This window comes from Drosophila rhopaloa, unplaced genomic scaffold (genome assembly GCF_018152115.1).
Source record: "Drosophila rhopaloa isolate 14029-0021.01 unplaced genomic scaffold, ASM1815211v1 contig_191, whole genome shotgun sequence".
NCBI classification, from domain to species: Eukaryota; Metazoa; Arthropoda; class Insecta; order Diptera; family Drosophilidae; genus Drosophila; species Drosophila rhopaloa.
The window spans coordinates 242289-257777 of record NW_025335074.1 but is presented as its reverse complement, the minus strand read 5'-3'; the positions used below and the strand labels follow the sequence as shown (position 1 = coordinate 257777).

The 15489-nt window shown below is 39.9% G+C and overlaps 1 protein-coding gene across 4 annotated transcripts; it reads right to left on the bottom strand.

Moving 5' to 3' along the window:
* Positions 1–4204: 4204 nt before the first annotated feature.
* Positions 4205–15098, bottom strand: LOC108042231 (phospholipid-transporting ATPase ABCA3). Of its 4 annotated transcripts, XM_017120412.2 has the most exons (12): positions 14844–15098; positions 14299–14785; positions 14139–14221; positions 13007–13547; positions 11230–11862; positions 9715–10546; positions 8226–8477; positions 7885–8173; positions 5267–5576; positions 4869–5194; positions 4748–4813; positions 4205–4500 (listed from the first exon to the last, which is right to left on the bottom strand). In XM_017120412.2, exons 1-12 carry the CDS (start codon positions 15062–15064, stop codon positions 4302–4304), a joined length of 4239 nt encoding a protein of 1412 aa, XP_016975901.2. In that variant the 5' UTR covers positions 15065–15098; the 3' UTR covers positions 4205–4301. The 4 variants fall into 4 exon arrangements, with proteins under 4 accessions (XP_016975901.2, XP_016975900.2, XP_016975902.2 ...); XM_017120411.2 differs by having other exon boundaries at positions 13007–14221; XM_017120413.2 differs by lacking the exons at positions 4205–4500; positions 4748–4813; positions 4869–5194; positions 5267–5576 and having other exon boundaries at positions 8065–8173; positions 8278–8477; positions 13007–14221.
* Between the last annotated feature and the right edge of the window lie 391 nt (positions 15099–15489).

Here is a 15489-nt window from a genome sequence, read left to right as displayed (position 1 = left end):
AATAAAAGGTATTGAAAAATGATTTTAAAATAAAAGGGTATGGAGAATAAAAGTGGTCTAAACTTATAAAAATTGTCCCTAAAAAAACCCTATGAGTAATTAATTGAATTGCTACTTACTTGTTCGAGGTATTTTTGATTGAAAAATTGATTCCTTCTTTTATTTTCAACAAACAACTGAGTCCTTAACATTTGGTTTTCACTCAGCAATGGCAAAACCTTTCTTCGCGAAACTTTCAATGCCCCTTAATTATCCACCCATTGATATACAATTTATAGCTTTCCATTCGTTTAATCCCCTTGCCAGTTTAACTTTAAAGTAGAATTTTAAATCGTCACAACTGTCGCAGCTCATTAAGCAGCCAAAGAATTTTTGGACCGCGACAGGGTCTGGAACAGGGCCATGGCTTACTCGCTCATAAATTAGCAACAATTTCATTTCGCTATTGGAATTGACGGCCAGTACCGCGGCAACACCCCTGGTTCCCATCCCGGTTCCCCCATTGCCCCAAAATGGCAGTGGCACCAACTGGGTCCATAAATCAAAAGCAGAGCATGGCGTTTAATACACTTGACGTCAGATTTCCGCGACAATTTGCGCATGAATTAAACATAAAAGCAAGTGAGGTATACACGAGTGGAATGCCCTGACACCACCATCCCCCTACCCCTACTCCTTATGTAGGGCGGTTGGGTTTTTGGAAGCAGGCATGCCTTTTCCTGCAGTCGAAACAATGATCTCGTACCTGCAAGAATTTATGAATCGATAGGGTGAATTTCCTTCATACGTATTTCCAAGTTGCGAAGTTGGAAATTAATGTGTTACTATATAAAAATTAAATATGAACTTTAGGGTCACAGAATTTCTGAAGATCCCTTTTTTAATATCTCACAACAAACACTCAGTAAGCATCAGCTTCAAAATAACTATGTTAAATTATAAAACATATTCATTACATTTTCGCTCTTTGTATGCTTTAATAAATACTTGTTTCTATTTTTGTTTGAAATATAATTAATTGTAATGATGAGTTTATTTAACATAGTTAAGGTAAAAGCTACATAAATATATGAATTGGAACCAATAACTTTAATTTTCAAGTGTAGTTTCCCTGGCGAGCGGGCAAATAAAATCAAAGTAGGTAACACGCGCAAATAAAACACTTGACACATTAAAACACCAACAACGGCCGCACACATGGGTGGCCCAAAGGTGGGCGGGGGGCTCCTAAAGTGGGTGCCTGGGGAGGGGGCGTTGGGCGCGAAAGGGGCGTGGCAACGCCATGAGCAATGCGGCAACAAATTTCCATTTTGTCGCTGAAGCGATGACGACGCCATGCAAATAAGAGACACTCCATGGACCCCCGACATCGGGGACGAGCGAAATGAGCAGGATATGGGGCTGCATATATCTCGGATGGATATCTACATACTATATACCCACACGCCCACTCCCACACACCCACCCACGCATTATGCACGCCTGACTATGGCTGTGCGTCGGAGTGTCATACATACAAATTTAACGAGTCGCATTTATGATACCACAGACAAGTATAATAATTTCAATTAACGACACCCACGGGTGTTTTTGTGCCGTTGCAGGTTTATCCTAGGGATGCGGTGGGGATCTGTGGCAACTTGGTTGCGGGGTGAAAGGGATACGCGAGAAAGTGTGCAACAGTCTATGATAGGGATGTGGCAAGTCACGGTTAAATGATTTCCATCTTAGCGTTGATTGCGTTTTCACTATTTCAAGGCAAATGTGATTAGCTTAGTTCTTATTAGCCACAGCGAATTCTAAAGCTTGGAATGACACTATTATAAAGATTGAAATATAAATAACGCACTGAATAGTGTACATTTGTGTCATCTTTAACTAACTAATAAACAGAAAAAAAGATAACTTCAGGCAGCCGAAGTTTAAATGAAGTTGAAATTATTACAAAAATTTAATATAAGACAAAACGATTTTTTTACGTTGATGCTAAAACGCAATGAATTGTTGATCGTTTCTATGCCGGCTATATGATATAGTCCTCCAAATTTTATAAAATCAAATTGTGAGATTGTTCGGAGTATATTTTTTTACATCGAAAATCAACAAAGCTATATTTTTTATGTCGATTGTTTCAATGAGAGCTATAAGACAATGCCGTCCGATCCGACAGTTCCAACTTATAAGCAACCAATAACCATTCAATATGGTTAATGATACAACCTGCAAAGAAAGAAGACTTTTAGGAAAGTTTTATTCAGGTAGCTTTAAAACTGAAAGTCGATCTAGCCATGTCCGTTTGTCCGCCCGTCTGTCCGTTTCTAGACAAACTAGCCCCTCAGTTTAAAAGCTATATGCTTGAAACTTTTCCAAAAGTTATCTTTCTATTGCAGGTAGTATATAAGGCGGAACGAGCCGGATCGAGCTCTCGTAGGAACAATCGGAAAAACAATTTTAAAAAATTATAAGTTTGTTGTTTTTAATTTTTTTTGCTGTTCTTTGGGATTTGGTAACATTTAAATATTATGGAAATACGGTTTTAATTAAATTAAAATCGGACAACAATATCATATAGCTGCCAAAGAAACGGTGGCAAAATGCAGCGCAAAATCGACATTGTTTTTAGTAATATAGGCATAACAAGAAAGGAAAGCTAACTTCGGGCGGAGCCGAAGTTGATATACCCTTGCAGAATACTCTGTAAATTATATTCTCCAAAATTATTCATATGATGCATTCTTAATACTCATAAAAAATCCCAACTTTCTAACTTTACAAACACCAAAGTTATGCCATTTCCGATCAATCAGTTATATGGCAGCTATAGGATATAGTCGGCCGTTCCGACTTATATACTGCGTGCAAAGGAAAGAAGGGTGTGTGCAAAGTTTCAATTCGATAGCTTTAAAACTGAGAGACTAGTTTGCGTAGAAACAGACAGACGGACAGACGGACATACGGACAGACGGACATAGCTATATCAACTCAGAAGGTGATCCTGATCAAGAATATATATACTTTATAGGGTCGGAGATGTCTCCTTCACTGCGTTGCACACTTTTGACCAAAATTATAATACCCTCTGCAAGGGTATATGAATCGAAATGTAGTCGATTTGTAAAAACTGCAAGGGTATATAAACTTCGGCTTGCCGAAGTTTGCTTCCTTTCTTGTTTAAGATAAAATACAATTGCATACTTTGTGGTCATAGAAATTTCCAATGATTTTCGGTAAGGTGTAGTCATTTCTCACTTTAAATCGATTCTCTGACACCGAGATCTAATTGAGGGTCGAAATTTGCTTGAAAGATCTGTTTAATGTTTCAGCTGAAGGACATTTTTTTTTGATTTCCCATGTTACGGACACCAAAGAAATTTCAGAATCAAGCGTGTTTTGATACTTAATGTGAGGTATACCAAAGTAATTGTTTTTTTGACTTTATTTTATTTTTCATTATAATTATTTCACATTTCAAATGAATGTGAAATAACTCGTGACTTTTACTTGTGTGAGCAAAGTAACCGTTTACCACAATTCTCTCAAATACTTCCACATGGCTTAGGCATTGAGGGTGAAATGAAGAAGCAACAGTTGATGAAAATTTTGCGAAAGAAGATGAGACCGAATGTGCCAGAGTGCGTGCCACCTGGGCAGGTAATCTTAAATTACCTGGAGGAATGGGACTGCGTATCTGCATTATTATGCCGCTAATTAACTACACTCACACACATATACATATTTACCTTGGCCACACTTCTTTGGCCAAGTTTTTACATTCTTCTCATCAGCATAAAAGTTTTTAATGAGCCATTTTGTTGGTGTTGACAACGTTCCTGTTGTCCCGTTTTGCATGGATATGGGGCTGAACAGGAGGGTCGTGGGGTGTAATTCAGATGTGAGACGAATTTGTTATTACGAGCTCAGTTGACACATTTTAATTAAATTTAATTAATGCTACAGCAGCATCCCGCACCCACAGCATAAGCCAAAACATAATGCCACCACAAAATGAATGAAAATAAAACCGGGAGCGTGGAATGGCAGAGTGAGAGTAAGGTGTATTTTGTTTTATGATGTGTTACATTTGTCGCCTCATGTGAGATAGGTAGTGTAATTGAAACATGTGTAGGAATTTCGGTCTTGATTAAAGTGCTGCAATGTTAAATTAGACAACTGTTAAGTTCAGTCGAGAATAAAAAACCCCGTGTCGTAATACACTGCAGTACAAATTTCATTATAAATTTTGGATACAAAGTATAAGCATATGAATCTAAAAATAATAAATTCATGGCATATAAAACTAGTTATATAAAGGTCCTCTTGTTAAATTTTCTCTGTTTGCCAATCTCCTCGAATATATCCTCGAAAGACGGCTGTTGTATAGAGTAGTCGGCCAGCTGCCACGGACCGCGATTGCCTTCGACAAAATCAAAGACTTTCGACCAGCTGCTATCCTCCTCAGGGATTTCAAATGTAATCCTCCCACTGAACTCGTAGTTTTCTCTAAGAATAAAAAATAAAACATTGACGAATTGATAAAAACCCAGCATTGAGATATTGTTTCTATACGACACAATGATTGGATATTTTTTATAAATTGTAATTTTTACAGTGTGATTACACAGGTAATAAAATCTATTTTCAGAGTTTGTAATTTGCTGACATAGTTTAAATTTTGTAAGTGAATAGAAGTTGGAATGGAGTGACTTGCATCCAACTAATTGTTGATGTTTTTAAAACAGATACTTACTTAAGAATCGCTTTGGGAAAGGTATTTTTTACTTCATCCTCAATCTTAATAAGGGCTCTAGACATGCTGCAAAAAAAGGTAAGAGGTTACTCGAAATGGAGGTGACTGGCTCAGAACCTACTCATCCGTTTTAACGTTTACAACCAATTTGAGTGCCAGTCTATTGCAAATTTTGCTTTTAACGTGCTGATTCGATCCCATGGCGTAAATGCTACCGTTTACCAGGATAACGCTCTTCGAGCAAAGGGCATTTATCTCGTCCATGTTGTGGGAGGTCAGAAGTACTGCTTTTCCCTTGCTGGCCGTCTCGTCGATAATGTTCCAAACGTGACGTCGCGAGGCAGGATCCACTCCTGCACTGGGCTCATCCAGACAAATAAGAGATTTCGCTCCACAAGCAACCGCCGCGTTGATTTTTCGTTTTGTACCGCCACTGTAGTACTTAATCTGCGAACGAATAAATTACCAATTTTGTTCCAAAGAACTATTTTGCCATTCATCAAATTTTATAACACTTACCTTTTTATCCAAGTGCTTTCTGAATCCGAACTGATCAGCAAGTTGCTCAGATCGTTTCGTCAGCTTTTTGGTTTCAGTGCCACGTAACTGCAGGAAAAACTTGACCATTTGACGGCCAGTAAAAAATTCGAAGAACGAATCAAACTGAGCACAGTAGCCGAGTTCCTTCATTGCATTTCTGCGGTTCGTTTTCATGCTATAGCCCGCAATATATATATTTCCTCTATCTATCGATTGCTCGCCGACGATCATTTTGAACGTACTTGTCTTTCCGGCTCCATTGGGTCCAAGAAGTCCTAAACAAAAGTGGCTGGAAAATATCAATTAGTTAGCTTTACTTTAGGGAGATTACTCTGTCGGTCGTTTAATTACACTCTCTTAAAAATTATGTTACGCTTAGTATATATTTGATACCCCAGCCTGAAAAAATAACTAAATTAAATGTGTTGACTTAAGACATCATTAAGAGAAGGGACCATCGTTTATTGGCGCGCTTAACATCAAAGAGTTTTATAAACGGACAGACGAAACAAGAATATATCAGTTTTGAGGTCGGAAAAGTCACTGAATTTCAAATTGTTGACAAAAAAATGTAATAAGGAAGAGTGTCATGGGTGTTTACTTTTGAATTCAAAATTAAGAACTCTGTAGACCTGATGACGAAAATACATTCACTGCTTTAAGGATACGACTCTTAATTTGTTTAACTCCAAAGTAGTTATTATCTTACAGACTAGGGTTGAATTTATTATAGAACATTCTTTTGTTGTTCACATCAAGTGATTTGGAAATATAAAATTAATTTAAATAAATTTCAAATCTTAAGTATCTTTGTTTTTTAAAAGTATGCTCTTCAATAAATAAGAAATACCTTAAATCAAACAAGAAAGGAAAACTAACTTCGGGCGGAGCCGAAGTTGATATACCCTTGCAGAATATTCTGTAAATTATATTCTCCAAAATTATTCATATGATGCATTCTTAATACTCATAAAAAGTCCCAACTTCCTATCTTTAAAAACACCAAAGCTATGACATATCCAATCGTTCAGTTATATGGCAGCTATAAGATATAGTCGGCCGATCCTTATGAAATTTGGATTGATTGGCCAGGAATAAAACCCACAGAAAATCCCAACTTCCTAACTTTAAAAACACCAAAGTTATCGCTTTTCCGATCGTTCAGTTATATCCGACTTATATACTACCTGCAATAGAAAGACAACTTTTGGGAAGGTTTCAAGCAGATAGGTTTAAAAGTAAGGGACTAGTTTGCGTAGAAACGGACGGACGGACGGACGGACAGACGGACAGACGGGTCTGTAATGTCTCCATCACTGCGTTGCAAACTTTTGACTCTGCAAGGGTATAAAAACCAAATTTATTGAGCTTTTCTGAGCTCGATTTTACAAATAACCAAAACAAAAAATGCAGATTTTCTGAGGTTAATTGAATTTCCATATTTCTTTAAAAACAATATAACTTATATAAGGCGATTGACTAAAACAAATAATTTGCTTAATATATATTTAAATTGGAGTAACTGAATGAGAGTTTTTTAATAATTCGAGGTGTTATGGTGTTAAGAGACACTTGGAGCTTTTATTTGACAAGAAAGAAAGCTTATCGGCAAGCCGAATATCCTTGCATTTATAACAAAAAATATTTTTATATAAACGACTACATCATGAATAATAATTATATACCTTTATTTCAATGCGTACATTAAAATATAAAAATTGTTTATCATTTCTATTCGATTTTTATAATATAATATATTATTATATATTATATTATAAATTGCATAACTATATCTCGAGCTATATGCGTATATGTCGATTTCCTATTTCTCTTCCGTTTTTATACCCTTGCAGAGGGTATTATAATTTTGGTCAAAAGTGTGCAACGCAGTGAAGGAGACATCTCTTACCCCATAAGGTATATATATTCTTTATCAGGATCACCTCCTGAGTTGATATAAGCATGTCCGTCTGTCCGTCTGTCTGTCCGTCTGTCTGTCCGTCTGTCTGTCCGTCTGTCTGTTTCTACGCGAACTAGTCTCTCAGTTTTAAAGATATCGAATTGAAACTTTGCACACATCCTTCTTTCCTTTGCACGCAGTATATAAGTCGGAACGGCCGGGATCGGCCGACTATATCCTATAGCTGCCATATAACTGAACGATCGGAAATGCCATAAGTTTGGTGTTTGTAAAGTTAGGAAGTTGAGATTTTTATGATGTTAAGAATGCATCATATGAATAATTTTGGAGAATATAATTTACAGAATATTCTGCAAGGGTATTTCAACTTCGGCTCCGCCCGAAGTTAGCTTTCCTTTCTTGTTTCTATGGCAACTATATATTCGTCGATTTGTGAAAAAATAAAACCGTATATAAAAAAAATTATACATCTTGTATTATAAGCTTTATTATAAAAAGTAATCAACTAATTAAAAATTAATTTTTTAGCTATTTTTATGGCAACTATATGATAAAACCGTCCGATCCATTTGAATAAAACTTTCCCAAAAGTCTTTTGTCTATATAACTGGTAGCATATAAGTCGAAACAGGGTATCCTTCTTGTAATTTTAATTTGACCAAAATAAGTTACTAACGGTTTAAGAGCGAAGGATATGTTATTCACGGCCAGCGGGCCGCAGCTATATTTTTTAGAAACTTCCTCTACGACTAGTGCCCGGCTTTCTATCTGCTCTGCATCCATATTTTTTATTTTTTCTGCCTCCTTTGCAACTTTGGGATCCTCAATCGAACCCATTGGGCTGGGTGTGCAACAACCTTTGAATTTGTACCATATACAGCTTCCGTACTCATAGAACATCATTATTGTCCAAAAAATAATAGCTCCAGCAATCATGCCAAGCATTTCAGGATACAGCATCAGATCTGCCAATATAATCTCAAATTAAGGTAGACACTTACTATTCTCAAGACTCACTTTTACACACACATCCTGCTGATTCAACAGCCATAGGGTTGACGCAACTCACATTTTTCAAAAAGGCAAGGTCTGGATCTTCAGATTCAAAATTAGAATCAGCGCACAAGGTACTGAACTGGAAGCATTTGGCCAGGCAATAATAACCAGCTACCAAAGGAGTCAGGTAAGCAATACATATAACTATATATATAACATTATATATAAGCGCCTGCTCTCCAACAAGTTGAATCAAATAAAATGCCAGGATACCTGGAAAAAGAACATTTTTGGTAGAAATTCAACGTCAACACGTATCCGAATGGAAATTTGCTTAGGCACAAACTAGTTTTTAGTTTTAAACGTTGAATTAATAGCATAGCCTTCTTTTAATGTTAATAATATAATGTTATTAGTTAAATAATAGTTACATACGCTTTGGATTTCTAGTGGAACGCAAAATACATTTGAAAAGTCTGGTTATACACAATAAAAACAAGAGAGAACGCTTTAGTCGAGTGCCTCGACTATTAGATACCCGTTACTCAGCTAAACAACTTAATATTATAATTGCCGGGCAATTGCAACTGTGTACAATGTAAATACATACATATGTAAATGCTTACATAAATACACACATACGCCATTGTTTGACTCAGACCTCCAATTTGGGTAACTAGATTTGATTTGCATAGTTCTTGGGATATAGTTCGGTATTGACAAATGAAAACCATCGCAATTTCCTTTAATAGAAATCCTTATCGAGAATTAGCGTTGACTCTGTTGAGCACCTTGGTCAGCAGTTCCAAAGTCATAGGTGCTAGCCAGGCTAATGCGTTTAATGGGTTTTTGGGCGTTAGAGTGGGCGTGGCAAACTTTTATTAGGCCAATCGATATTTATTGACGAAACAAATACATATCAATTAAAATTTTCATAATATCATCAAAACTGTGCCCACAGCTTGTGGCTTATGGGCGTCAGAGGGGGCGTGGCACCATTTTGAAACAAACTTGCGCTGCGTAGGAACTCCTCAAATCTACATGCAAAATGCCAATCTTCTAGCTTTTATAGTTTCCGAGATCTCAGCGTTCATACGGACGGACAGACAGACGGACAGACAGACGGACAGACGGACATGGCTAGATCGACTCGGCTAGTGATCCTGAACAAGAATATATATACTTTATAGGGTCGGAAACGCTTCCTTCTACCTGTTACATACTTTTGCACGAATACAATATACCCTTTTACTCTACGAGTAACGGGTATAAACATATGTAAAATCAACATAGAAAAAGGATTACTGTATTATTTTTAAAAATTTAAAGGTATTTTTAGTTGGTTTTTTGGGGCCATTGAATAGTGGCCCTAGTCTGATTTTAACAAGTAAATTGTTGATCTTACATATTTTTTTAAACTGTAGGTCTACGCCATCGGTGCAGTATTTGTTTCAATATATGTTATAGTTTTGCCAAAGCAAATATAATCCACTCAGATCTATGGCCATACCCGAAAGTAAAACCAAGGTCACAGCTAGAAGTGTGGCCGAAAGCACCAATGTCAAGAAGTACACGAAGATTAGCGACGTCAGTCCAAGGAAGAGGAGCAAAGTCAGCAAATTGTACCAGGGCGCATAGTTGTAGAGTGGTAGCAGCAGAGCCAGCGCCAATATTGAATAGACCAGCATGTCGAACACCAGGTGGCTCAGCCAATAAGTGACCATGCTCAGTCCGGACACCTCCTGCTGCATCTTCATATGCGAGTCCCTCTCTTGGATAATCAAATGTGAGAACAGGATCATTGCCAAGCCCACATAACACATCACGTACGTTTGGAACCGCAATGTTCTATCGTCGATAAACAAATTTAAGACGGTGCTCCTCTTCTGGTATGGAGCGCTGGTCACCTTCAGTCTGATTTCGGGGCCGAGGAGCTCGTGGGCCATCACATTGTAGACGAGATTGAGGGTCATGGGCGCCGCATAAAGAAAGTGTCTGGGCCCGACCCACCCGACTAGAGGGCTTGCTAGTTCGACAGCCATCGGCATGAACATAATCTCATGTTTTCCCTCTGGTGTCGCCCAGGCGTTCTTCACATACTCCTCCATAGGCTCATCTATTGTCTTCACCACAACGTTTGTTCCGGCCAATCTAGCGATGGTATAATATGCAGGGCTCATTTCTCCGGATCTTTCGGGATCTGAAACCAAAATGCTGACCCCGTAGCTACCGTACTCTTGGACATTCATGCTCACTCTGGGCAAATTCTGGGGATCCGTAGCACTTATTAGCGTCGACAGATAGTAGACAATGGGAATTAACAAAAGCAGCACGAAGTAAACCTAGTTACAATATGGATGAAACAAGAAGTAAAAGCACAGTTATCCCCTGTAAAGTCATAATGTAAAATCATAGTAGAACAAGAAAGGAAAGCTAACTTCGGGCGGAGCCGAAGTTGAAAGACCCTTGCAGATTATTATGTAAATTGTATTCTCCAAAATTATTCATATGATGCGTTCTTAATACTCATAAAAAATCACAACTTCCTAACTTTAAAAACACCAAAGTTATGGCATTTCCAATCGTTCAGTTATATAGCAGCTGTAGAATATAGTCGGCCGATCCTTATGAAATTTGGTAGGTCGAATTGATTAGCCAAAAATAAAACCCATAGAAAATCCTTTCCGACTTATATACTGCGGGCAAAGGAAAGAAGGGTGTGTGCAAAGTTTCAATTCGATATCTTTAAAACTGAGAGACTAGTTTGCGTAGAAACGGACAGACGGACATGCTTATATAAACTCAGGACGCGATCCTGATCAAGAATATGTATACTTTTGACCAAAATTATAATCCCTTTGTAAGGGTATAAAAAGAGAATGCAATCATCACAAAGAGCCGTCATGCTTGACAAGTTTCCGAGATTATGACTCTATGCGTAACGGATAGCTAAGCTCAAGTAGCAATAGCATTAGGTCATTTATAAGCTTTTTTATTAAAATATGCAAGTATTTCCGCTCATTACCTTGTTCTCAAAGAAAGACAAATACTTCTTGATCATCATCGCCCTCCACTGGCTTCCGCAATTGGGTTCACTTTCTTCTTGGTCATAATCCTCATTCTCAACATCGTCGTCGGCCTCGTCATTTTTCTCAGCCCCGCCAGAATTCCGGGAATCGCGCTCCTCCTCCCCGAAGCTCATGAAAATCTCCTCCAAACCCACAGAACTCATGCCGAATCCACGAACCTTCAGATCATTTTTCTGATGCTCTAAGTCCCGGAACATCCGGGAAAACGAAATTGACTTACTTAACGGCAGCTTGTAGCAAACATCACGACCCATGATGCTGAAAGGGATGATACTGCCCACATGAAGGGATATCAATGAAGTCAGCTTGTCCACGTCACATCGTTTCCTGGTTTCGCAGGTGAGCAGGCAACTGGCGTCCACCTGTTTCTTGAGGAAGGGCAGCGATCCAATGCAGCGCACCTGCCCATCGCTGATAATGACCATGCGATCGCTCAGGACCTCCCCGTCATCCAACTGGTGGGTGGTCAGCATAACAGTGCAACCCTTCTTTGCCTCCAGGATTAGTTTCCACAGTTCCCGCCGGGCACCGGGATCTAATCCTGTGCTGGGCTCGTCGCAAATAAGTACCTGGGTGTATAAACCACATTCTATTTAAAGAAATACCATGGCTAGTGACAAAACGCTACAAATCAACTTTTGGAGGAACAATTCAAAACGAGGACGGAAGCTAACTTTGGCAAGCCGAAGTTTTAATACCCTTGCAGACTTAAAAAAATGATGTTAAAAGCTTATACACTGGGCGAAACATAAATTATTTTTTTTGTAATTATATAAAATTGATGTAAATAGCTTGTATTTCTATGGAAGCTATAGGATATAGACGTCTGATCGGCACGCGCTTTTACCCTGATCAAGGGATGCATAAAAAAATACGATTTGGAAAGTTGCCCGTCAATAGCTTTTACACTGCGCGAAATATCTTTAATTCTTGCAAGTTACATCCTATTGTTCCTATGGGAGCTATAGGATATAGACATCCGATCGGGGCGGTTTTCAAACTTGATCCGGGTACACATGTATTAGGATGACTGTGACAGTTTCAGATCGTTAGCTTTTAAACTGAGCTCGCAAACGGTATTGAAACAGACGGACAGACGGACAGACGGACGGACGGACGGACGGACGGACGGACGGACGGACGGACGGACGGACGGACGGACGGACGGACGGACGAGACGGACGGACGGACGGACGGACGGACGGACGGACGGACGGACGGACGGACGGACGGACGGACAGACGGACGGACGGACGAGGACGGACGGACGGACAGACGGACGGACGGACGGACGGACAGACGGACGGACGGACGGACAGACGGACGGACGGACGGACGGACGGACGGACGGACAGACGGACGGACGGACGGACGGACGGACAGACGGACAGTCGGACAGACGGACATGGCTATATCAACTCCTTTATTGATCCTGATCAAGAATATATATACTTTATGGGGTCGGAAATATCTTCTTCACTGCGTTACAAACTTCTGACCAAAATTATATGTTAATACCCTCTACAAGAGTATAAATATAGAAGCAAGAAAAAATATATTATAGTAATTTATCGACAACTTATCGAAATGTTAGCTATAAAATCATAAAAGCTTGCATTTAAGTAGGGGGCGATTTGACCATAAAATACTTATAGAAATTAGTTGTTGAAATTTAAATCCTTGGGGATATTTAATGAAATTATTTAAGAGTACCTTGACGCCCCCGCAGAGGGCACATGCGACACTCAGCCGCCGCTGGGTTCCGCCTGATAGATTCCGGGCTGCCGCTTTCTTCTTCCCCTTTAGGTTGAGCTTCTCCAGGTACTTGTCCACCTCGGCCTTGACCTCCGCACCTCTGAGTCCCCGGAGCCGGCTAAAGAACCATATGTGACTGGCCGAGCTGAGGTGCTTAAAGAGGACGTTCTGCTGCGGACACAGGCCTATGCAACTCCGGGCCTGCCGGGGCTCCCTCTGGATATCATAGCCATTTACCAGAGCCGTGCCCGAAGTGGGAGGAATGAATCCAGCCAGCATACTGATCAGCGTGGTCTTGCCGGCTCCATTGTGCCCCATCAGCACCGTAATCTGGTCTTCGAACATATCGAAACTGATGTGCCTCACAGCTTCCATTTTGCCAAAGGTCTTGCTGAGGCCTATTATCTGAACGCCGACTGTTTTGCCCTCGGGATCTGCCTCAATCAGTTCGACTTCGGAACGTTCCACATCCGGAGCAGCCCTATTTATCCCGAGACACCTGTAGAAGAGCCGCTTGTAGGGCAGCAGGTTTTCGGTGGGGCAGCAGCAGGAGCAGGGGAAATGCCAGGGACGGGGTACTCCGTAAGTACCTGGCCGGATTTGCTCCATGTACAGACAGATAAGCAGGGACACAAAACTGGCCAAAAGCATGATCAGCAGGATATGGCCAACGCTGATAGTGTCGCCTGGCCACGCGATCTCGAACAGATTATCCCACTGCAGGCCCACACCATAGAAATCCCAATTGCAGACGCCGTCGACCAACAAGGTGTAACCAGACAATAGGAAAAGACTGATGAAAGCGTTCAGGCCCAGCGGACAACCAACCGAGTGCAAAAAGGAATAGGGAAATTGTGTGGCAAGCACAGAAAGGACAGTGATCAGAGGAAGTAGGCTCGTTGTGGAGAGCAGGCTACTCATCAGGAAGCTGAAGCAGATCCAACAGTGGCCGAGCACGAGCAAAACGAACAGAACTAGTGACCAGTGGGTGAACGGCAAGAAGGATATCTCCGAATTCGGAAGCACGACTTTCCAGCATAGCGTTAAAACCGCCGATCCTATAAGGAGAATAATGAACGATTGGACGTACCAGGCCAGCCATTGCAAGCCGGAGCCTACTCCCAGTAAGTGCAATGTCTCCTTGAGCTGGAGCTCCTTTTCCTGGACAATATACTGTAACGGAGATTGGAAAAACGCTGGATAAGTGAAAACGAGTGACAACGCAATAATGCAGCTTCGATTGCCCATACCTTTGTCAAAGTAACGACCACGAAACATGCAATCATTTCAATGAAAAATTGTCCTATGGTTTGCAAATAATTTGTGTAGACTGTCGCAAAAATGGGAGGGGATGGAAGGTCTCTAAACTCCGGAAACTTAATTTCCTTCGGACACTTGTTCAACTGCTTACACTTGTGATTAATGTGTGCTTTACTCAATGCCTGCTGTACGGCTAAGAAGCCGTTTTCATAATATGAGTAAGATCCAAACAGTCCAAACATGTCATCATCTGAAGCAGATAGCTTGGGGACACGGAGTACGAACGATAATTGGTCTGGCCATTCGGTCCAGCCTTCGGCAAAATCAATTCCAATCACAACATCGTTCTCATCAGGAAAATCGACTAACGCTTCTTGAAGTTTTCGAGAATTTTGGAAAGCTGTGATTTTGCTACCGTTTATTTCTTTCACAAGCGCCTCAAGTAATGGAGCTTGTGGCGAAAAATAAATGTTAGAACTATTTAGAGAAAAATAAAAAATGTATATTAAGATAGAGGAGACTTAAGAGGACTTACGGAATTCGGCCATGAAGCCCAAAAGTTGGTATTGGTCCACGAATTTGTGGCTTCCTTCTTAGTAAAGGTATAAGCCTAAGTGACATTAATATTAGAGGAATGATAGCAAAGAAAATTATAAGGCCCATCATATAGCATTTCCGTCCGAGAAGCATTGAAAAGTTTTTCCACACCAGCAGCAGTAATTGTATAAGGCAGTTTGGAGCTTTGTGGACAGCCATAATTTATGAGTTAAGATCGAAAAGGAGAAACAGGTTTATCGAATCCAAATAGTGTGTGAATATATAAATCACTAAACTCTAAGCCACTTTGATTTGTTTTCGCCAGGATTTGAGAAACTTGTAAACCGAATATAATATTTTATCTTACAGTTAAGTTAATTAAACTTTTAAAGATAATTTTGTAACGCAATTAAAGAGACTTTTCCGATGGACCGCGATTTATAAATACTCGTATATACCTTCGTCCGATAGGCACGCGTTTTTACCCAGATCAAGGTATGCATAAAAAAATACGATTTAGAAAGATTCATGGCAATAGCTTTTACACTGCGCGAAATATCTTCCATTCTTGCAAGTTATATCCGATTGTTCCTATGGGAGCTATAGGATATAGACATCCGATCGGGGCGGTTTTCAAACTTGAT